A 23911-nucleotide genomic window follows, 5' to 3' on the forward strand; every position below is an offset into this window, starting at 1 on the left:
ATCCAATGAACTGGCATCAACAACTCTCTGCAGTAGGGAATTCCACAGGTTAACAACTCTCTAAGTGAAGAAGTTCCTCCTCATCTCAGTCCTAAATGGCCTACCCCTTATCCTTAGACTATGTCCCCTGGTTCTGGACTTCCCCAACATCGGGAACATTCTTCCTGCATCTAACCTGTCCAGTTCTGTCAGAATTTTATATGTTTCTATCAGATCACCTCTCATCCTTCTAAGCTCCAGTGAACACAGGCCCAGTCGATCCAGTCTCTCCTCATATGTCAGTCCTACCATCCCAGGAATCAATCTGGTGAACCTTCGCTGCACTCCCTCAATAGCAAGAATGTCCTTCCTCAGATTAGGAGACCAAAACTGAACACAATATTCCAGGCGGGGCCTCACCAAGGCCCTGTAAAACTGCAGTAAGACTTCCCTGCTCCTATACTCAAATCCCCTAGCTATGAAGGCCAACATACCATTTGCCTTCTTCACCGCCTGCTGTACCTGCATGCCAACCTTCAATGACTGATGAATCATGACACCCAGGTCTCGCTGCACCTCCCCTTTTCCTAATCTGCTGTCATTCAGATAATATTCTGCCTTTGTGTTTTTGCCACCAAAGTGGATAACCTCACATTTATCCACATTATACTGCATCTGCCATGCATTTGCCCACTCGTCTAACCTGTCCAAGTCACCCTGCAGCCTCTTAGCGTCCTCCTCACAGCTCACACCGCCACCCAGTTTAGTGTCATCTGCAAACTTGGAAATATTACACTCAATTCCATCATCCAAATCATTAATATATATTGTAAAGAGCTGGGGTCCCAGCACCGAGCCCTGCGGCACTCCACTAGTCACTGCCTGCCATTCTGAAAAGGACCCGTTAATCCCAACTCTCTGCTTTCTGTCTGCCAACCAGTTCTCTATCCACGTCAGTATATGACCCCCAATACCATGTGCTTTAATTTTGCACACCAATCTCTTGTGGAGCTTTGTGAAAGTCCAAATACACCACAGACCACTGGTTCTCCCCTGTCCACTCTACGAGTTACATCCTCAAAAAAATTCCAGAAGATTTTTCAAGCATGATTTCCCTTTCATAAATCCATGCTGACTTGGACCAACCCACATTTCAGCAAATTCCTTAGGCATCAGAACGCCTGGAAATGTCAGTGATGTGGTGATTTATAAAAGCGTAGACACAATTGAACAGAGGAGATAGTTGGGTGTTTGCAGAGATGCTTGCTGCCTATCTCCAATGGGCTTGGTTCAGCTTTCAGTGCTCCATTCCAATGGAGAGGCAGTCACTCTCGGCTGATGTTGCGCACCTCCTCGCGAACAGTTACAATGCAGCATTGGTAAAAGCTGTGGAAACAGATTGCTTACCTGCCCTCTCGGCTGGGGGGGTTGAATGGCCCAGGAAGACCACAGAAGTGAAAAGGGCGGGGGGGGGGGGGGGGAAAGTTAAAATAAATAAACAAACAAATACGCGTGGACAGGAAGTGATGCACATAAATATAGAATGGGTAAAAAAATGACAATTCATTCATATTTGAAATTAAAAAGAAAACTGTGAATCACAGAATGATGCAGCACAAAGGGGGGCCATTTGGCCCATCATGCCTGCACAGGCTCTTTGACAGGGCTCCCCAATTTGTCCCACTCCCCTACTCTTTTCCCACAGCCCTGCAAATTTATCCCCTTCCAAGTATTTATCCAATTCTCCTTTGAAAGTTATGATTGAATCTGCTTCCACTGCCCTTTCAGGTCATGCATTCCAGATCACAACAACTCGCTGTGTTAAAAATGTTCTTCTCTTCTTGCTTCTGGTTCTTTGGCCAATTATTTCAAAATTCTCATCCTTGTTTACAAATCACTCTGTGGCCTTGCCCCTCCCTATCTCTGTAATCTTTTTCAGCCTTGCAACCCCACAAGACGTCTGCGCTCCTCAAATTCTGGCCTCTTGAGCATCCCTCATTATAACTGCTCAACCATCGGTGGACGTGCCTTCAGCAATTTGGAGCCTAAGCTCTGGAACTCCCTGCCTAAACCTCTCCGCCTCTCTACCTCTCTTCCCTCCTGTAAGACGCTCCTTAAAACCTACCTCTTTAAACAAGCTTTTGGTCATCTGCTGTAATTTCTTCTTATGCGGTTCAGTCATATTTATCTGTTTGTCTGTAACACTGCTGTGAAGCACCTTGGGACGTTTTACTATGTTAAAGGCACTATATAAATAAAACTTAATAATAAATAATAATAATCTTAAATCTGTGCCCTCTGGTTACCAACCCCCCTGCCACAGTTTTGCCTTATTTACTCTTCATGATTTTGAACACCTCTAGTAAAGTGCCTCTTAATCTTCCAAGGAGAACAGCCCCAGCTTCTCCAGACTCTCCAGGTAACTGAAGTCCCGCTGGAAATCTGAACTAAAACTAGAAAATCTTGGCAGTCAGTCAGCATTTGAAAAAGAGAGAAGGTAACATTACAGGTGTACTAATATTCAGTAAAACTGGCCATATTGTGAGGAATGGTCGGTCACACCTGCCTTTCTCATTCGGACACTAATTAATCTGTATGTGCACTTTCCATTCTTGTTTGGACGGGGACAGTCTTGATTCCTTTATCCCTGCTCTGTGAAAGGGGTGAGTTGCACCCCCACTGTAACAGTGTAAGAACGGAACCAGTATCTGGAAGCAGGACAGGCTGTGATGGTCAAGGGTGAGGCATATGCAGACTCCCACTGGCTCAGTATCTCATAGTTTCACACAGTGGACAAGCATCTTAGAACTGTGATTAAGTATTACACACAGCATTGAGAACAGCATAAAGTAATATTCTCTGAATGAATTCTGCGTGTTAGCTTGTGTGGCATGCAATGCACTTGGGAGAATTTTATTTGGATACCCATTTTACTGCAAGTATTCCAATTTTAACTCACTTCAAGAGACTTGTGCATCAGATAAATGGAGAGTTTAGGACTATAACAGTTGCTATCATTGACAGCTGCAAGTTAACAGTAACAAATGATTGCACTCTAGTGTTCGGAGATTGTCCTGGCCAATATAAATTCCTCAACTAACACCCAAACGGATTGTCTGGTCATTTATCTCATTGCTAACCGTGCTCGTATTGGCAGCCACATTTACAACATTACATCAGTGACTACACGTCAAAAATTAATTAATTGGCTGCAAAGCGCCTTGGGATGTTCTGAGGTTGTGAAAGGTGCTATAGAAATGCAAGTCTTTTTGCCTTTATTGAGGATAGGTCAGAGGGCCAATTGTGGTCTGTGCACAAGGTCACAAAACATGACACTGTGTATTAATATAAAGACCAAAACAATGGTTTAGAGTGCATTGCACACTCTATGGTCTCAGCTGAACGATGAGATGCAATCTCGTGATAGCTGAAAACTCCCTTCTGTTGCATGACATTGCCTCGAACACACTCCCAACATCATTCGGTTATTTTTTATCAAACATTTTTTTTTAAGTATTTCTTTCCTCTTCTACAGGCCGATAGCAAAAAACCATTGTCCTCTGAGATGGCAAGCTGGAGACCTGCTCCCAGTGCCCAAGTTGTACCTGCTCCAAAGGTGCTGTCGGGAGGGGCACGGGAGCCAGCAGACAGGAAGGGCTACAACGCTTGGTTGTTTAAATGACTTTGTTACTGACTACCCTCCAGTTCCCTTTTCAAGTGCAGACATTTTTGTGTCCTTCTACGCATGCGCGCGGTTGTTGTCGCCACTTTCTGCGCATGCACGCTGCTACCGAGGGTCCGGCCGCGCGTACGCAGTACCCCCACGTTGCGGCTGCAGTGCAGCGCGGATCACGCTGTCGCCAGCTCTGTGGGAGTTCTGGATCCCTTCTGGCTGGGGGGGGGGGGGCGCGCGGGGGAGGGAAGAGAAGATCGAAAGGAGACAGAGAGGGGGAATTGGAGGGAAAGAGGGAATCGGAGGGAGAGAGGGAATCGGAGGGAGAGAGAGCAGGAACTTAGGCGGGGGGGGGGGGGTGGGCGAAGGAGGTCAGGAACTTGGGCGGTGTGGGCAGGAACTTGTTTGACGGTGGGAGAAGGTCTTAACTCTTGAGAGGGAGCCTTGTCTGTTCCAAGTGAGCTCTGGTCTGTCTGGAGTCGGTAGTCAGAATGGCTCGAATTACACTTTGCAAAGTCAGATTACGTAGGCTGGGAGCATCTCATTACACATTCCAGACAAACCGCTGGGTGTGTCTTGTCCTCCAAGGGGCCCAATCAGCAATCAGGACTTGTCACCCAAGGGGACCAATCAGAGCTTTAGGTATTGCAAATAAACGCATCCAATAAACACATCGTTGAAAGTACTGAATTCAGATCTGGGCACCGCACCTCAGCAAGGATGTGTTGGCTTTGGAGGGAGTACAGCGTAGATTCACCAGAATGATATGGAGGGGGTGCAGGGGGGCTAAAAGGGTTAAATTATGAGGACAGGTTGTACAGACAAGGCTTGTATTCCCTTGGATATAAAAGTTAAAGGGGTAATCCAATTGAGGTGTTTAAGAGCAGTGATATGTTTACCAAATATCCTTATTGGTGCCAATCACCATGTTCCACAGTTTACACAGAATGGGGAAAGTATCACGTATGTTCAATAAGGGCCACCGGTCTTAATTATAGGTGTGCAAAAGAGTGTCTGATGGAGTGGCTATTAAGTTGTGAGGACAGGTTGCACTCTCGAGGCTTGTATTCCCTGAAGTATAGAAGATTAAGGGGTGATCTAATAGAGGTGTTTAAGATGATTAAAGGAGTCGATAGGGTAGATAGAGAGAAATTATTTCCTCAGGTGGGGGATTCCAGAACAAAGGGGCATAACCTTAAAATGAGAGCCAGGCCGTTCATGGGATGATTGTGGAGAAATAAAACTGTCTCACTGAGATGTTATGAATTCATGCTCTTGCCTCAGAACTTTGTTGATGGGGGCAGCAGTTGGAAACTTGGATGGGGAAGTCAGGAGGCCTTGCAGGATCTTCCATGATCTGAGTCGGAAAGCTACCAGTGGAATCTTGGGGGGAGTTGGCCCTCACCTAAATGACCAATTTACCTACAGGGGCATCATGCTCCGTGCTGCGAATGAAAATTTGTAAAATCTACCCTGTCATTCATAGGTATATAGGGCCAGGTTTAGCTGTCAAAATAACAGTGAGGCTAATGGCGCTCCCCGTTATTTATATGTAAATGCTACAGCAACTTCAGGTGAGGAGCAGATGCTTGGCTAAATGCCAATAAAAGTTTCTATCCGAGTTGTGCCACTCCACCATTAGCTTCGTGAAACGGCATTTCGCTGTCTACCTCACCAATGACATGCATTGAATGTCATGGAGCTGCTGTGTTTGTGCCTTGGATATGAACTAAACCCGCAGCAGATATTTAGGGCTGGTAATTACAAGCGTAAGTATCCATTAAATGACGTGATGTGTTAATTACTGCCAATCAACCTCTCTGGCACTGAAAATTAATCAGTACAAGAGTGGAGTCCCAGCCTTCAGGTTCTGAATTTTCAGGGAGATTTTAAAAATATCAAATTAAAATTTTTTTTTGCTTTTATACTCCAATCTTTCTGCCCCTCTTTCCTGTACCTGATTTGCCATTGAACTCACCCCCTTTAATTCATCTTCCTTCTCAGTCCTTCAATCTGATTGGTTAAGGAGATACCCTGTTGGTTTCCCTGCTCACTCAGGTCTCCGATGCTCTGTTTCCCTCGCCACGCCGTTTTCAGCTCATAATTTCATCAACTTAGTGGGCAAAAATGTTTTGAGCTGAAGGGTGCAGGGGCAAGTCTAACTAACGGCAGACACGATTAGATGCCCTGCTACTGCAAAGCCTGGTCCAAGATATAATTTTGCAATAAAATAATAACCTGGTCTATTTTTGTTCTGTAAGATGAGGTGTCCTTTGAGGCATAGATCAGCAATTCTTCCGTCACTGAAAGCAATGGAAATGCGAAGACACATAGGAAAGTCATCTTGAGATTTACCGCTCCCTTGCGCTCTGCTTGATTTGTCAATAAAAGGGTGGGGAGAGAGTGGTTTGAAAGGGCTGTGCGATCCAACTATCTCATCTGTAGCCTGCTAACACAGGCCCTATTTTAACTTCACCCACCCGACGAGAACGGAGTGGGTTTGAGTTGGACGCCTGCTCTTCGGCTGCACTGAAGACAACGAAGTATAAAATGGGGCGGGGTGTAAAATGGCCGTTTGACCCGAACCCGCCCTACCCTGCGGCGGGTCCGGGTAACATCCCGGCTGATGTAGCAGAACAATAAAGAAAGAAATCAACGCTAACCATGATCCGGGCATGACCATTTGGAAAAGTACCAGTGGCATCCCCAGCTATCGGATCCTGGCAGTTCCTCAGCCGGCATCGAACAGCATCTTGAACCTGTTCCAACAGAAAGATATCAGTAAGTAAGTTGATGAAACTCAGCAACTAACAATGAACGCATATACAACTTGCAGGAATTTTACAATTGGTCATACTTCTAATTGTTTTACATCATCATCACAGGCAGTTCCTCGGAGTCGAGGAAGACTTGCTTCCACTCTAAACTGAGTTCTTATGTGGCTGTACAGTCCAATATGAGAAGCACAGTCCCTGTCACAGGTGGAACAGATAGTCGTTGAGGGAAGGGGTGGGTGGGACTGGTTTGCCGCACGCTCTTTCCGCTGCCTGCGCTTGATCTCTGCATGCGCTCAGCGACGAGACTCGAGGTGCTCAGTGCTCTCCCGGATGCACTTCCTCCACTTAGGGCGGTCTTTGGCCCTACTCCCAGGTGCCCAGCATTGAAGCATTTGAATTGTTTTACATCCAACATCATAGACAGCACAAAATATGGGTTACACGTTGCACCATTATGTCGGTCTATGGTCTGCAAGAATATCAGTGACAGTATGGCTTATATCATCAGTATATTTCCTCACTTAAGTTTTATCAATTTAAAGCCGCAACTAAGGAATGGGGTACTGAAGTTGCATGTTCAGCCATGAACTCATTGAATGGCTGTGCAGGCTAGAAGGGCCGAACGGCCTACTCCTGCACCTATTTTCTATGTCTATGTTTCTATGTCTATGCCTATATAGGAACAGGAGGAGGCCATTCAGCCCCTCGAGCCTGTTACGCCATTCAATAAGACCATGACTGATCTGTATCTTAACTCTATTGATCCGCCTTGGTTCCATAACCCTTAATACCCTTGCCGAACAAAAATATATCAATCTCAGTTTTTAAATTTTAAATTGCCCCCCCACCCCCCGGCCTCAACAGCTGCTTGGGGGTGAGGGTTCCAGATTTCCACTACCCTCTGTGTGAAGAAGTGCTTCCTGACATCATCCCTCATTGCCCACCTCTAATTTTAAGCTGATGGTTTCTTGTTCTGGACCCTATACACCAGAGTCTCCGTCTATCCACCCTATTACATCCTTTAATCGCCTCAAGCACCCTCATTAAACAATCAAGTTTAGTTCTTTCCTTGGAAATTAGCAGCCATGACCTCCTTTTTCTGACAAGGGTATAAACCTTCTCTCCTCTTTTCTATTCTATTTTCATTGATGTTGCCTGATCTCCAAGACCATGCACTAACTTAATAGCTCTCAAACATTTTTCGTTGCAGGACCTTGTTCAAACCGATTAGCCATCATGGTCCCCCATCGAAATTAAAATACTGTCTAATACTTAAAATATGAAAGTGCTGCATGAAAAGAGTGTTTTAATAATGCTTTTAAGAAAACAGGCATTTATTTAGTTATCCGAGGGATGGGCGTGCCTGCTTCTCACTGAAGAGTGTGTCTACCTTTGGTGTGATGTTTGACAGCGTATTTCGAAGCCTCCTTTTGCTAACATCTCTTTATCCCTCCAGTCAGCCAGATGTCCCTTGAGCTCCTCCACTGGCTCCATGGTTAAATACACTCACAGGTGTGAGAGTCTTCACAGGGCAGGATGGTCTCAGCGAGCGAAATTCCCGTTGTGCTCCTCCCACTAGGTGCCCTCGGGGGGCGCTAATGGGCCGCGAAAATGTTTCTGCCTGGGAGGGGGCACGGCCGGCTCCTGCGGAATTGCGCGGGTGTTCGAGGAAGTGTGAAAGCAGCAGCGCTGGCCGCTGCGCCTTCCGGCGACCCCTTTTCACCCCGCGGCAAAAACTGCCTGGCGGGTGGCGAACCGGGCCGCACACCGATCGCGGGGCGAAACTTAAAGGGGTGGTTCGCACTGCCACTTTCTCCCTGCCGCTCCTTTTCTCCGCTTCCCCGGTGCCCGAGTGGAGGCCTATCAAAAGGCCTGCAGAGTTCGCGGCGCTCCTCCCTTTGAATGCAAGGGGAGGGCCCGCAGAACGCGTTGGCACTAGGCGGAGAGGCCGTGTAGCGCTCTGAAGCTCGCCCAGGTAGCGGCCCCGAGAGCGCGCGATGTTGCGCTCCACTTCCTGTCAGGGGTGGTGCAAGCCCAATTTCGCTTCCGGGGCGGGACCTCTGTGTTGGGCACAGAATGTCCGTCCTCGGGAAAGGTTACCGCCCCAAATGGGGCGATACCGCTATTTCGGCCACCCTGGCTTCCAATGACATGACTGGCATCAAAGAGTGTGGGGGAGAACTACAATTGCTGTCAGCTCCTTGCCCGAAGAACAGAAAACTGAAAGGGGCCAAATTGCCCAGTCCTGATTACTACCATAAGAACATAAGAATTAGGAACAGGAGTAGGCCATCTAGCCCCTCGAGCCTGCTCTACCATTCAACAAGATCATGGCTGATCTGGCCGTGGACTCAGCTCCACTTACCCGCCCGCTCCCCATAACCCTTAATTCCCTTATTGGTTAAAAATCTATCTATCTGTGATTTGAATGAATTCAATGAGCTAGCCTCAACTGCTTCTTTGGGCAGAGAATTTCACAGATTCACAACCCTCTGGGAGAAGAAATACCTTCTCAACTCGGTTTGAAATTGGCTCCCCGTATTTTGAGGCTGTGCCCCCGAGTTCTAGTCTCCCCGACCACTAGTCTCCCCGACCAGTGGAAACAACCTCTCTGCCTCTATCTTGTCTATCCCTTTCATTATTTTAAATGTTTCTGTAAGATTACCCCTCATCCTTCTGAATTCCAACGAGTCAAGACCCAGTCTACTCAATTTATCATCATAAGGTAACCCCCTCATCTCCGGAATCAGCCTTGTGAATCGTTTCTGTACCCCCTCCAAAGCTAGTATATCCTTCCTTAAGTAAGGTGACCAAATCCGCGCAATACTCCAGGTGCGGCCTCACCAATACCCTGTACAGTTGCAGCAGGACCTCCCTGCTTTTGTACTCCATCCCTCTCGCAATGAAGGCCAACATTCCATTCGCCTTCCTGATTACCTGCTGCACCTGCAAACTAAATTTTTGGGATTCATGCACAAGGACCCCCAGGTCCCTCTGCAATGCATCATGTTGTAATTTCTCCCCATTCAAATAATATTTCCTTTTACTGTTTTTTTTCCCCAAGGTGGATGACCTCACATTTTCCGACATTGTATTCCATCTGCCAAACCTTAGCCCATTCGCTTAACCTATCTAAATCTCTGCAGCCTCTCTGTGTCCTCGACACAACCCGCTTTCCTACTAATCTTTGTGCCATCTACAAATTTTGTTACACTACACTCTGTCCCCTCTTCCAGGTCATCTATGTATATTGTAAACAGTTGTGGTCCCAGCACCGATCCCTGTGGCACACCACTAACCACCGATTTCCAACCCAAAAAGGACCCATTTATCCCGACTCTCTGCTTTCTGTTCGCCAGCCAATTCTCTATCCATGCTAATATATTTCCTCTGACTCCGTGTACCTTTATCTTCTGCAGTAACCTTTTGTGTGGCACCTTATCGAATGCCTTTTGGAAATCTAAATACACCACATCCATCGGTACACCTCTATTCACCATGCTCTTTATATCCTCAAAGAATTTCAGTAAATTAGTTACACATGATTTCCCCTTCATGAATCCATGTTGCGTCTGCTTGATTGCACTATTCCTATCTAGATGTCCTGCTATTTCTTCCTTAATGATAGCTTCAAGCATTTTCCCCACTACAGATGTTAAACTAACTGGCCTATAGTTACTTGCCTTTTGTCTACCCACTTTTTTAAACAGAGGCATTACATTAGCTGCTTTCCAATCCGATGGTACCTCCCCAGAGTCCAGAGAATTTTGGTAGATTATAATGAATGCATCTGCTATAACTTCCGCCATCTCTTTTAATACCCTAGGATGCATTTCATCAGGACCAGGGGACTGTTCTACCTTGAGTCCCATTAGCCTGTACAGCACTACCCCGCTAGTGATAGTGATTGTCTCAAGGTCCTCCCTTCCCACATTCCTGTGACCAGCAATTTTTGGCATGGTGTTTGTGTCTTCCACTGTGAAGACCGAAGCAAAATAATTGTTTACGGTCTCAGCCATTTCCACATTTCCCATTATTAAATCCCCCTTCTCATCTTCTAAGGGACCAACATTTACTTGAGTCACAATTTTCCATTTTATATATCGGTAAAAGCTTTTACTATCTGTTTTTATGTTTTGCGCAAGTTTACTTTCGTAATCTATCTTTCCTTTCTTTATTGCTTTCTTAGTCATTCTTTGCTGTCGTTTAAAATTTTCCCAATCTTCTAGTTTCTCACTAACCTTGGCCACCTTATACGCATTGGTTTTTAATTTGATACTCTCCTTTATTTCCTTGTTTATCCACGGCTGGTTATCCCTTTTCTTACCGCCCTTCTTTTTCACTGGAATATATTTTTGTTGCGCACTATGAAAGAGCTCCTTAAAAGTCCTCCACTGTTCCTCAATTGTGCTACTGTTTAATCTGTGTTCCCAGTCTACTTTAGCCAATTCTGCCCTCATCCCACTGTAGTCCCCTTTGTTTAAGCATAGTACGCTCGTTTGAGACACTACTTCCTCACCCTCAATCTGCATTACAAATTCAACCATACTGTGATCACTCATTCCGAGAGGATCTTTTACGAGGAGATCGTTTATTATTCCTGTCTCATTACGCAGGACCAGATCTAAGATAGCTTGCTCCCTTGTAGGTTCTGTAACATACTGTTCTAAGAAACAATTCCATATGCATTCTATGAATTCCTCCTCAAGGCTACCCCGTGCGATTTGATCAATCGATATGTAGGTTAAAATCCCCCATGTTTACTGCCGTTCCTTTTTCACATGCCTACATTATTCCCCTGATTATTGTCCGCCCCACCGTGAAATTATTATTTGGGGGCCTATAAACTATGCCCACCAGTGACTTTTTCCCCTTACTATCTCTAATCTCCACTCACAATGATCCACCCACATTTTGTTCATTAGAGCCAATATCGTCTCTCACAACTGCACTGATATCATCCTTCATTAACAGAGCCACCCCACCTCCTTTCCCTTCTTGTCTATCTTTCCGAATTGTCAGATATCCCTGTATGTTTAATTCCCAGTCTTGGCCACCCTGCAACCATGTTTCTGTAATGGGCAGCAAATCATACCCATGATTTGTGCCGTCAACTCATTTACTTTGTTTCGAATGCTGCATGCGTTTAGGTAAAGTGTTTTAATTCTAGTTTTTAAACCATGATTTTTAGTTTTGTCTTATCTTATCCCAAGACTCCTGCTGGAAATGTGCTTGTGTGGACACTGACGAGGACAAGATCAGCTCAGCTGTCAAGAGCATACCAATACTTGATATCCAGGGTCACACAAAGAATGGACACATGAACTAGGTACCACGGGGCAGGCAGCATCCTATACCAAGACAACTTAGTGGCTTCAGGTCAGGAAGGGACAAAATCTGGTAAAAATCTAAATCCACCTTGTTATTCCTTCATGTTTCATTTCAGCAGGCCCCCATTTACGACTCCGTGTCTAGTTAGAAGAATTTGTGTCCCCTATCCCTGAGACCGCTATGGTTCTATTTAGCTTGGTCCCCCTTTAGAGAGATGCCGGCACTCACTTCTAAATGCTTGGATTCGCCCGTCCCCCCAAAAAACTGTTTAATATCTCTGAAAAAAAGCCATTCCAGCAAATCAGAGATATCAATTCACATGCATAAAATTGCATTCCACGGTTTGTTTATTTCTGCTTGCTCAACTTGAAATCGAAGTAGCTGATTCACCAATTTGAGCAGGCCGCTCCTCAATGGATCAAGATTAATTGTGTCAATTTTATCCAGGACTCAGTGAGGCGGGTTGGTTCGTAATTATGTTTGGATGCTCGGGATGATTCAAATTTTATTTAATGCGATCTGAAGGCCTGCCCATGCTGCGATTACTAGCCGAGTTTACACTCTCGCGCAGAGCTAGGGGTGATTTTGCTGCTGTATTTATCCTCCTTCCTTCAGCTTCGGGATAGGTACACTCGATGTAGTTTCTGTGGCCAGCTCCTCGCTACATAATCCCCGCCCTGCCACTTGCTAACCTACCGATTCGCCATTCAACATCCACAGGCTTCCTAGGTCCGTCCGTCTTGCAGGCCCGAAGCCTGTGGCTGGATTAGTTGAGGGGGCCTAGCTGTTGACTCACTGCAGCCGGGTGTCCCTCAGTAGATTCTTCCGCAACCCCCCCCCCCCCCCAACCCCGCCACTGAAAAGGCAGACACGTCACACAAATGAATCAAGTAGGTTACCTTCACACGCTAGAAGGTAGGTTGATGCTCCATCTGTGGCTCAGTGGGTAGCACGCTTGCCTCTGAGTCAGAAGATTGTGGGTTCAAGTCCCACTCCAGGGACTTGAGCACATAAATCTAGGGTGACACTCCAAGTTCAGTACTGAGGGAGCGCTGCACTGTCGGAGGTGCCGTCTTTCGGTTGAGACGTTAAACCGAGGCCCCGTCTGCTCTCTCAGGTGGACGTAAAAGAACCCATCGCACTATTTCGAAGAGGAGCAGGGGAGTTATCCCCGGTGTCCTGGCCAAAATTTATCCCTCAATCAACATAACAAAAACTAGTTATCTGGTCATTAACATATTGCTGTTTGTGGGAGTTTGCTGTGCGCAAATTGGCTGCCATGTTTCCCATTCCAAAAGTACTTCATTGGCTGTAAAGCGGTTTGAGACGTCTGGTGGTCGTGAAAGGTGCAATAGAAATGCAAGTCAGTCTTTCTTACTCCGCCCCAACCTACCTTCACACGCGGGAGGTCCCGCCTTCACCACGCACCAATTGGACAATACCCATTCGTATCGTTCAAAATAAACCACCCACAAAGCCGCTGATTGGATAACAGAACGGTCAATCAGCCCCCGGCTTCAGGGAATATCTGTTTAGTTGGCGTCAACAGTAGATGCCACAATCGGTAAGTGAGGCACGAGGAGGGGTAAAAATACTTAAACCTAACAACTGTGCTTTTCGAAGCCAAACTGATATGCAATCTGTAAGCAAACCATTTTGCACTAACCATTTAAAGGAGGGGGCAGATAGAAGGACAATTGGTCAATGACTCGCTGACCCTTTGGAATGTCTCCACGGATCCCCAGGGGTCCGCAGATCCCAGTTTAAGAACCATTGCACTAATCGCAGCAGAGAGAATGGACCAACAATCTGTTTACAGTGCCATGGTATCTTTTAAGAACATGCGAAATAGGAGCAGGAGTAGGCCATTTGGTCCCTCGAGCCTGCTCCGCCTTTCAATAAGTTCATGGCTGATATGATCCTGGCCTCAACTCCACTTCTCTGCCCACTCCCCATAACTCTTGACTCCCTTATCATTCAAAAATCTGTCTATCTCCACCTTAAATATATTCAATGACCCAGCCTCCACAGCTCTCTGGGGCAGAGAATTTCAAAGATTCACAACCCTCTGAGAGAAGAAATTCCTCCTCATTTCCATTTCAAAAGGGTGAACCCTTATTCTGAAACAATGCCCCCTAGTTCCAGATTCCCCCACGAGGGGAAACATCCTCTCCGCATCTACTCTGTCAAGCCCCCTCAGAATCTTATACGTTTCAATAAGATCACCTCTCATTCTTCTAAACTCCAATGAGTATAGGCCCAACCTGTTCAACCTTTCTTCATAAGACAACCCATTTATTTTCAGGAATCAACCCCGTCAACCTTCTCTGAACTGCCTCCGATGCAAGTATATCCTTCCTTAAATACAAGACCAAAACTGTATGCAGTACTTCAGGTGTGGTCTCACCAATGCCCTGTACAGTTGTACCAGGACTTCCCTACTTATATATTCCATCCCCCTTGCAATAAAGGCCAACATTCCATTTGCTTTCCTAATTACTTGCTGTATCTGCATGCTAACTTTTTGTCTTTCATGTAAAGAACCCCCAGATCCCTCTGTACCTCAGCATTTTGTAATCTCTCCCCATTTGAATAATAATTAGCTTTTTTATTTTTCCTAACAAAGTGGATAACCTCACATTTTCCCACTATATACTCCATCTGCCAAATTTTTGTCCACTCACTTAGCCTGACTATATCCCTTTGCGTCCTCCACACAACTTGCTTTCCCACCTATCTTTGTATCCTCAGCAAATTTGGCTACATTACACTCGGTCCCTTCATCCAAGTCATTAATATAGATTGTAAATAGTTGAGGCCCCAGCACTGACCCCTATGACACCCCACTAGATAGTGTTTGCCAACCGGAAAATGACCTATTTATCCCGATTCTTTGTTTTCTGTTAGTTAGCCAATCCTCTATCCATGCTAATATATTACCCCCTAACCTGTGAGCTCTTATCTTGTGCAGTAACCTTTTATGTGGCACCTTATCACATGCCTTCTGGAAATACAAATACATGACATCTATGGTTTCTCTTTATACACCCTGTTTATTACATCCTCAAAGAACTCCAGCAAATTTGTCAAGCAGATTTCCCTTTCATAAAACCATGCTAACTCTGCTTGACTATGTTATAATTCCTAAATCTCCTGCTACTACTTCCTTAATAATGGACTCCAGCATTTTCCCAATGGCAGATGTTAGGCTTACTGGTCTATAGTTTCTTGCATTCTGTCTCCCTCCTTTATTAAATAGGGAAGTTATATTTGCGATTTTCTAATCTGCTGGGACTTTTCCAGAATCCAGGGCATTTTGGTAGATTACAACCAAAGCATCCACTATCTCTGCAACACTTCTTTTAAGATTCTAGGATGCAAGCCATCAGGTCCAGGAGACTTGTCCACCTTTAGTTCCATTAGTATGCTAAGTAATTTTTCCTTAGTGATAGTGATTGTTTTAAGTTCACCACTCCCAATAGCCCCCTGAGTATCAATTATTGGGATGCTTTTAGTGTCTTCTACTCTGAAGATCAATACAAAATATTTGTTCAAAGTCTCTGCCATTTCTCTGTTTCCCATTATTAATTCCCCAATCTAATCCTCTAAAGGACCAACATTTACTTTAGTTACTCTCTTTCTTTTTACATACCTGTAGAATCTCTTACTGTCTGTTTTTATATTTCTTGCTAGTTTACACTCATAAACTATCTTCTCTCGCTTAACATTTTTTTAGTCGTCCTTTGCTGGTTTCTAAAAATTTCCCACTCCTCTGGCCTTCCAGTATTCTTGGCAACATTGTATGCCTTTGTTTTCAATTTGACACCATCCTTTACTTCCTTAGTTAGCCACAGATGGTTCATCCTTCTCTTAAGGGTCTTTCTTTCTTCCTGGAATATATCCTTGCGGAGGGTTATGAAATATTTCCTTAAATGTTTGCCACTGCCCATCTACCATCTTACTCTTGAGTTTATGGTGATTAGCCCACTTTACACGAGTCACAATGCTGACCCAATAAAGTAGTGTCCATGTACGGAGGACTGTTCAACCATGCCCAGTTCCCAGAACAGAAGGTGGGGAAATATTGGGTGCAAGGACCCTGCTTCTGGTGCAAAAGTCATGGGCTGCCTTTTTGCGCTAGGTGCTTCCAATGCACCTTGAGAAAATTTGAATTTGTACCCATGGTGGAAAGGCCACTGCTGGTCACTTGCATTTGTATAGCACCTTACATGACCTCAGATCATCACAAAGCACTTTACAGCCAGTGAAGTACTTTTGAAGCGTAGTCACTGTTGTAATGCAAGAAATGTGGCAGCCAATTTGGCTGCTTCCCCTCCTCCTCCAGCCCCAAAGACAGATCTATCAGAACACCCATTAGTGAAATGAAACGCCAGTGGAACACCTCTCTGGGCGGGTTTATCTCGCGCTAACATGGCAGATAAATCAGTCACCCCAGGATACAGATTTGAAATAATTGGCAATCAAAGCAGAGGGAGATGGTGAGAATTGTTGTGATCTGGAATGCACGGCCTAAAAGGATGGTGGAAGCAGATTCAATAGTAACTTTCCAAAGGAAATTGGATAAGTACTTGAAAGAATAATAATTGCAAGGCTATCAGGAAAGGAAAGGGGAGTGGGACTAATTGGACAGCTCTTTCAGAGAGCCGGTATAGGCTAATGGGCCGAATGGCTTCCTTCTGCGCTGAATGATTCTATGTGGTGAGTAAATATTGGGAAGACCAAAGCCATTGTCTTCGGTCCCCGCCACAAACTCCGTTCTCTCGCTGCCAACCCCATCCCTCTCCCTGGCAGCTGTCTGAGGCTCAATCAGACCGTTGGCAATTCTGGTGTTGTAGCTGACCCCGAGATGAGCTTCCGACCACATATCCGCATCATCACCATCAACTTTGTAACATCGCCAAACTCCGCCCCTGCCTCAGCTCATTCGCTGCTGAAACCTCATCAAGTCTTTTGTTACCTCGAGACTTGATTATTCGTGACCGACCTCCCATCTTCCACCCTACATAAACTTGTGCTCATCCAAAACTTGGCTGCCCTTATCCTAACTCGCACCAACTTCCATTCACCCATCACCCCTGTGCACACTGACCTACATTGGCTCCCAGTCTGGTATTGCCTCGAATTTAAAATTCTCATCCTTGTTTTCTAATCTCTCCATAGCCTCGCCCCTCCCTATCTCTGCAGCCTCCTCCGGGCATACAAGCCTTCGAGATCTCCTCCAATTCTGGCCTCTTGCGCATCTAAGCTGTGGAATACCCTCCCCTAAACTTCCTCGCCGCTCTACCTCTCTTTTCTCCTTTAAGCTTTTAAGCTTTTAAGCTGCTCCTTAAAACCTACCTCTTTGTCCAAAGTTTTGATCAACTCTCCCAATTTTCTTTATGTGGCCCGGTGTCAAATTTTGTTTGATAATCGTTCCTGTGAAGTGCCTTGTAACATTTTACTGCGGTAAAGTCGCTATATAAATGCAAATCGTTGTTGGAGTTAGGCACTGAGGCAGATCAATTTTATAAAAAGATCCCACAATCAGTGTAGGACTTTTATTTTTATATGATAATGAGGCTTATGAATACTCCTGGCACGCACCCTGGATGCCTGAGAGCGGGTTTTATCCAATAAGGCGCATGGTGCACTTACGGTCACCTGATAAATGCCTGCTTTGTTGGCATTTATATAGCGACTTCTGATGAAATGCTAAACTGAGTTCCTGTCTGCCAGTTCAATGGGATAAAAAAAGATCCCATGGCACTATTTCAGAATGGTCGGGGAGTTGTCCTGACCAACATGACCAGAAATTTTTTTTTCGGCATTTATCTTATTGTGGTTTCTGGGACCTTGCTGCGTGCAAATTAGTTGCTGTGTTTGCCGAAGTAACGACAGCAACTGCATGTCAAAAGTAATTCATTGGCTGTGAAGCACTTTGGGACATTCTGAAGATGGGCAAGGAGTTTTTTTTGTTGTTCCTTGTGCCTTAAGTCCTGTTTAACCACATCATTGCACCTCTGTTGCAATAGGATTTCTTCCAGATCTCCACCAATACCTCCTTTGGCTGGCCATAAGGACAAGAATCCATAGATGGATGACAGCTTCATAATTAACAGGTGCAGGAGTAGGCCATTCGGCCCTTCACCACCATTCAATAAGATCATGGCTGATCATTCCCTTAGTAACCTTTTCCTGCTTTCTCTCCATACCCCTTGATCCCTTTAGCCGTTAGGGCCATATCTAACTCCCTCTTGAATATATCTAATGAACTGGCATCAACAACTCTCTGCGGTAGGGGATTCCACAGGTTAACAACTCTCTGAGTGAAGAAGTTTCTCCTCATCTCAGTCGTAAATGGCTTACCCCTTATCCTTAGACTATGTCCCCGGTTCTGGACTTCCCCAACATCGGGAACATTCTTCCCGCATCTAACCTGTCCAGTCCCGTCAGAATCTTTTTTGTTTCTATGAGATGCCCTCTCATCCTTCTAAACTCTAGTGAATACAGGCCCAGTTGATCCAGTCTCTCCTCATATGTCAGTCTTGCCATCCCTGGAATCAGTCTGGTGAACCTTCGCTGCACTCCCTCAATAGCAAGAACGTCATTCCTCAGATTAGGAGACCAAAACTGAACACAATATTCCAGGTGAGGCCTCACTAAGGCCATGTACAACTGCAGTATACTCAAATCCCCTAGCTATGAAGGCCAACATACCATTTGCCTTCTTCACTGCCTGCTGTACCTGCATGCCAACTTTCAATGACTGATGTACCATGACACCCAGGTTTCGTTGTACCTCCCCTTTTCTAATCTGCCGCCATTCAGATAATATTCTGCCTTCGTGTTTTTGCCACCAAAGTGGATAACCTCAGATTTATCCACATTATACTGCATCTGCCATGCGTTTGCCCACTCACCTAACCTATCCAAGTCACCCTGCAGCCTCTTAGCGTCCTCCTCACAGCTCACAACGCCACCCAGCTTAGTGTCATCTGCAAACTTGGAGATATTATACTCAATTCCTTCATCTAAATCATTAATGTATATTGTAAATAGCTGGGGTCCCAACACTGAGCCCTACGGCACCCCGCTGGTCACTGCCTGCCATTCTGAAAATAACCCATTTATCCCGACTCTCTACTTCCTGTCTGCCAACCAGTTCTCTATCCACGTCAGTATATTACCCCCAATACCATGTGCTTTAATTTTGCACACCAATCTCTTGTGTGAGACCTTGTCAAAAGCCTTTTGAAAGTCTAAATATACCACATCCACTGGTTCTCCCTTGTCCACTCTAGCAGTTACATCCTCAAAAAATTCTAGAAGATTTTTCAAGCATGATTTCCCTTTCATAAATCCATGCTAACTTGGACCAATCCTGTCACTGCTTTCCAAATGCACTGCTATTTCATCTTTAATAACTGATTCCAACATTTTCCCCACTACTGATGTCAGGCTAACCGGTCTATAATTACCCATTTTCTCGCTTCCTCCTTTCTTAAAAAGTGGTGTTACATTAGCTACCCTCCTTAAGTAGCTTGCCTTAAGAAGCCACTTCCTTAAGTACTCTGGAATGCAGACTATCAAGCCCCAGGGATTTATCAGCCTTCAATCCCATCCATTTCCCTAACACAATTTCCCACCTAATAAGGATATCCTTCAGTTCCTCCTTCTCACTAGACCCTCGGTCCCCTAGTATATCCAGAAGGTTATTGGTGTCTTCCTTCATGAAGACAGAACCAAAGTATTTGTTTCACTGGTCGCCATTTCTTTGTTCCCCATTATAAATTCACCTGAATCTGACAGCAAGAGATCTACGTTTGTCTTCACTAATCTTTTTCTCTTCACATATCTATAGAAGCTTTTACAGTCAGTTTTTATGTTCCCAACAAGCTTCCTCTCATACTCTATTTTCCCCCTCCTAATTAAACCCTTTGTCCTCCTCTGTTGAATTATAAAATTCTCCCAGTCCTCAGGTTTGCTGCTTTTTCTGGCCAAAGTCCTCAGGTTTGCTGCTTTTTCTGGACCCGTAGTTTTTTCTGAACCCGTAGGGAGAAGCAGCAACCTGTGCTTGACACCCATCTGATGTGGTACAGGTGTGAGTATGGGGGATGCAATCTGTGTCTGTGCTATCTGTGCATTGTATTTCAACACACAGCCCCACCACTCCACTTTTCACTGTCCCCGTATCAATATGGCAATCGGAATAAAGGAGTGATCTGTACGGATATCACCGATACATGGTAAGAACATGAGAAATAGGAGCAGGAGAAGGCCATATGGCCCCTCGAGCCTGCTCCGCCATTCCATAAGATCATGGCTGATCTTATACGTCAACTACACTTTCCTGCCCTATCCCTTGATTCCCTTAGTGCCCAAAAATCTATCGATCTCAGTCTTGGAGGCATCCACAGACCTCAGGGGTAGAGAATTCCAAAGATTGTAATTCTCGGGTAAGTCCAGCAAAGTAATTATGGCTGCGGGGTGGTTGTGAGGTGCGTGGCGGGGTGTGGGGTGGGGGGAAGAAAAAGTGTTGTGTCATAATGGCCCAGCCATCATGGGAGTGAGGCAGGCTTCATGGACCAGCTGGCTCTGTTGTCCCGCCATTTCCGTGTGTTGCTATGTATGACTCCCGGCCCCCGACCCCGGGCCCTATTACAGACCGATCACAAAGGCGCCAATCGGGGCCAGCTCTCCCCTTGCTCACCTCTCTCCGAAGGACGCAGTGCACTGTGACAATGACAAATCCCTGCAGCGAGTCAAAGACGGCAAACAGGATCTGAAACAAGATGGACCGTTTGTCGGTCATCGCCAGGACCGCCGACATCCAGGTCAGAGCGAGGAGGGGTAGCACCACACAGGAACTCCACAGAGACGCCCTGCACACAAGCAGAAAACCGGTCAGAACTGGCAGGGCGTGCTTCGGGGCAAACTTTTGTTTTAAAAAAAAACTTCAGAGTGACGTAAATTACATAACTTTGAGGTTAAAAAAATTAAATCAGTGTTTTTTCCTAAGGCATCAGTCCATACTTTACTGGTATTTTATATTTAATCTATCTCTACAGACACCTCGTTATAGATCTATCACCTTTTCAACAGTCATTTGAAATTAGAATTTTCACGCACGTCCGTAAAAAAGAATCTATGATTATCAAAGTAATTGAGTTATGTTTTCCGGCCAGTTTATATTTAAAAGTATTAAAGTATTCAGATACATACATACATATATATATATAGATAGATAGATACATATTTAAAATGCTTGAGACTAACATGGCATTACTGGCAGTGGTGGCTGACAAGGCTGTCGTTGAAACAACTCCGCACTTGGAACATTTGAGCGTCAGGCCGCTATGGGGCTCACTCATCTGACTGGAACCAAATAAAAATTCAACAAAAAAAGGAAGAGAAAGATTGCAGCTTTAAAATAAAAGTATCCAGCACCCTCAGGAAGTTGAAAGAAAATAATATAAGAGTAAGAATTCTCCATGGTAAATATGATAATTACATTACACCACACTAGTGAGAAAGCCATGCAGAATCTGGATCAATGTCAACACATTTAACTTAAGAGCATGCAATACTATGGCATATTTAACGCAGGGTACATTTTCTTTACTGTGTCACAAAAAAAAAGTACTTGGCATGAGCTTTGAAAATACAATGAATGTTTCAGCATACACCACCTACCCTCCTCTATGTTTTAGCTTTTTATCTAGGATTCCATCTCTCGACACGAGTTTATTAAAAACTAAAATGCCGATCACCATGTTGACCTATGAAAGAAGAAATGCTTTTTGTCATCTTAATGCTGAATGGACAACAACACTGATCATTGTTTCTTCACAGATCCACGACTTTCTCTTTTCAGCGTTTAGGTCAGTGCGGCTGTATATTATCATCTGCTTTACTCTGCATTGGCACTTTGAGAAAACAATTTGGGCAGTTAATACAAGTAAGGCCGCCCGATGTGTATATGTATACTGGGACGGAGACTCTCTGTCTAACCGTTCACATCCAGCACCTGTTTCAGCTGTGACAGACTTTATGGATATAGTGCATGCAATTCTATTTTCAAATCTTTTCACCCCCATTTGCTTTCCTCCTTTTCCACGGGCACAGGCTATTTTTGTTTCGGTTAATTCTCGGGATGTGGGCAAAACATTTAACGGCCATCCCTAGTTTCCCTGAAAAGATGGTGGTGGGCCTTCTCCTTGAACCAGTGCAGCCCTTGTGCTGATTGTTCTCTCAGTAAGAACTTAAGAATTAGGAGCAGGAGTAGGCCATATGGCCCCTCATCTCTGCTCCGCCATTCAATAAGATCATGGCTGATCTTTGACCTCAACTCCACTTTCCCGCCTGATCCCTGTATCCCTTGATTTCCCCTCGAGTCCAAATATCCATCTATCCCCTTGATCAGATTGTGTCCCTGCTCAATATCCAGCCCCCTCCACCACTGTGGCTGCAGAATGCACTGCATATATATACTAAAAGGTAACATGTTTCATATATAACAAAAGTGACATTGTATTGAGGCAACATATACATTCCAATATGATTCCAGTTTTCCACTGATGAGGCAAGGTCAAGTTAACTGTGAACAATGCAGTTAACACATCACACTCAGCAACAAAACCATTGCATAACTGGTTCTTCTCATCCAACGATTATTCCAATACTATAATATCTGAAAGGTGTAAATCTTGGACCTATTTTGTACATAGCAGAGTTACTTTTTAAATCATGAAATTGTCCATCCTTTTGTCTCCATCTAATTTTAGTCCCTCTTTGCTTTGAATCTCCCTTCTTTGAGGCCAAGCACCATCTCCCCTACCTTCCGATCTATGTGCAGTCCTGGTGTGGATACTGTCCTTGAGCCAATCTATGATGCTTGTGCTAAAATGGACTATAGGTCTGTAGCGCCATAAATCTGGCAGAAGAATGATGGTAAAGGGCAGCTGCATTGCTCTCCTTGGTTTGTGCTGGTCACACTGGATTGACTCCAATACATCATTTGGAGCCAGCTCAGCACTCCAGAAGCCAATGACAGTCAGGTCATCACCAATGAAAGCCAGCGTAACTATTTACTTGTGCTTCTGGTAAACTTGGGGAGTGGTAACCACTATATACCCGTGAACACCATGTGCACATTACATAATGCAGCACACGTGTGTCTGTGCACCCAAAGTGGACCCAAACCTGCAACTATAGAGGGCCCTGGTGAGACCGCATCTGGAGTATGGTGTACAGTTTTGGTGTCTTTACCTAAGGAAGGATATACTTGTCATAGAGGGAGTGCAACTAAGGTTCACCAGACTGATTCCTGGGATGGGGGGATTGTCCTATGAGGGGAGATTGAGAGAAGACGAGGCTTATATTCTCTAGAGTTGAGAAGAATGAGGTGATCCCATTGAAACATACAAAATTCTTACAGGGCTTGACAGGGTAGATGCAGGGAGGATGTTTCCTCTGGCTGAGGAGTCTAGATCCAGGGGTCACAGTCTCAGAATAAGGGGTTGGGCATTTAGGACAGAGATGAGGAAAAACTACTTCACTCAGAGTGTGGTGAATCTTTGGAATTCTCTACCCCAATGGGCTGTGGAGGCTCAGTCATTGAGTATGTTCAAGACAGAGATCGACAGATTTTTGAATATTAAGGAAATCAAGGGATATGGGGACAGTGCGGGAAAGTTGAGTTGAGGTAGATGATCAGCCATGATCGCATTGATTGGCGGAGAAGGCTCGTGGGGCCGAAAGGCCTACTCCTGCTCTAATCCTTATGTTCTTATGTAAACCACAGTGCCTTTGCACTCATATAGCAAAACCCGGGCAACGAGTGAGCCTTCATTGCTTAATGTTTTTCATTCGTACCAGTACCCTCAGTATAACAAGGCAAAAAAAGACCAAAGACATGGGTGTCTCGCCCAATACTGTTCTCTCCAGAGGAAGAGGAGTACTCCCTGAGGACCAAGGTGATATTGTTAGACTCCTGTATGCAGAGTCACAGATATCCCCCCGCTTTCCACAGGCACTAGGAGCAGTCTGGTACCTAGCCAAGCTGGTGTTTCTCGTGTTTGAGCTGGATGGCGTGGCTCCCGCTACCTGCTTCAGTATTCCTGGTACACACCGGGAGCCAACATCCGGAAAT

The 23911-nt window shown here is 45.1% G+C and overlaps 1 protein-coding gene across 1 annotated transcript in view; it reads right to left on the reverse strand.

The window, feature by feature from the left end:
- The window catches only part of adgrb3 (adhesion G protein-coupled receptor B3), a 920563-nt gene that overhangs the window by 74983 nt on the left and 821669 nt on the right, over positions 1-23911 (reverse strand). The window contains exons 23-26 of the mRNA XM_070884862.1: positions 21454-21539; positions 21037-21135; positions 20471-20642; positions 6316-6411 (exon numbers count right to left, since the gene is read on the reverse strand). Coding sequence (XP_070740963.1) covers positions 6316-6411; positions 20471-20642; positions 21037-21135; positions 21454-21539 — 453 coding nt within the window. The remainder of the gene's footprint in view (positions 1-6315; positions 6412-20470; positions 20643-21036; positions 21136-21453; positions 21540-23911) is intronic.

Source organism: Pristiophorus japonicus, chromosome 7, assembly GCF_044704955.1.
Source record: "Pristiophorus japonicus isolate sPriJap1 chromosome 7, sPriJap1.hap1, whole genome shotgun sequence".
NCBI lineage: Eukaryota > Metazoa > Chordata > Chondrichthyes > Pristiophoridae > Pristiophorus > Pristiophorus japonicus.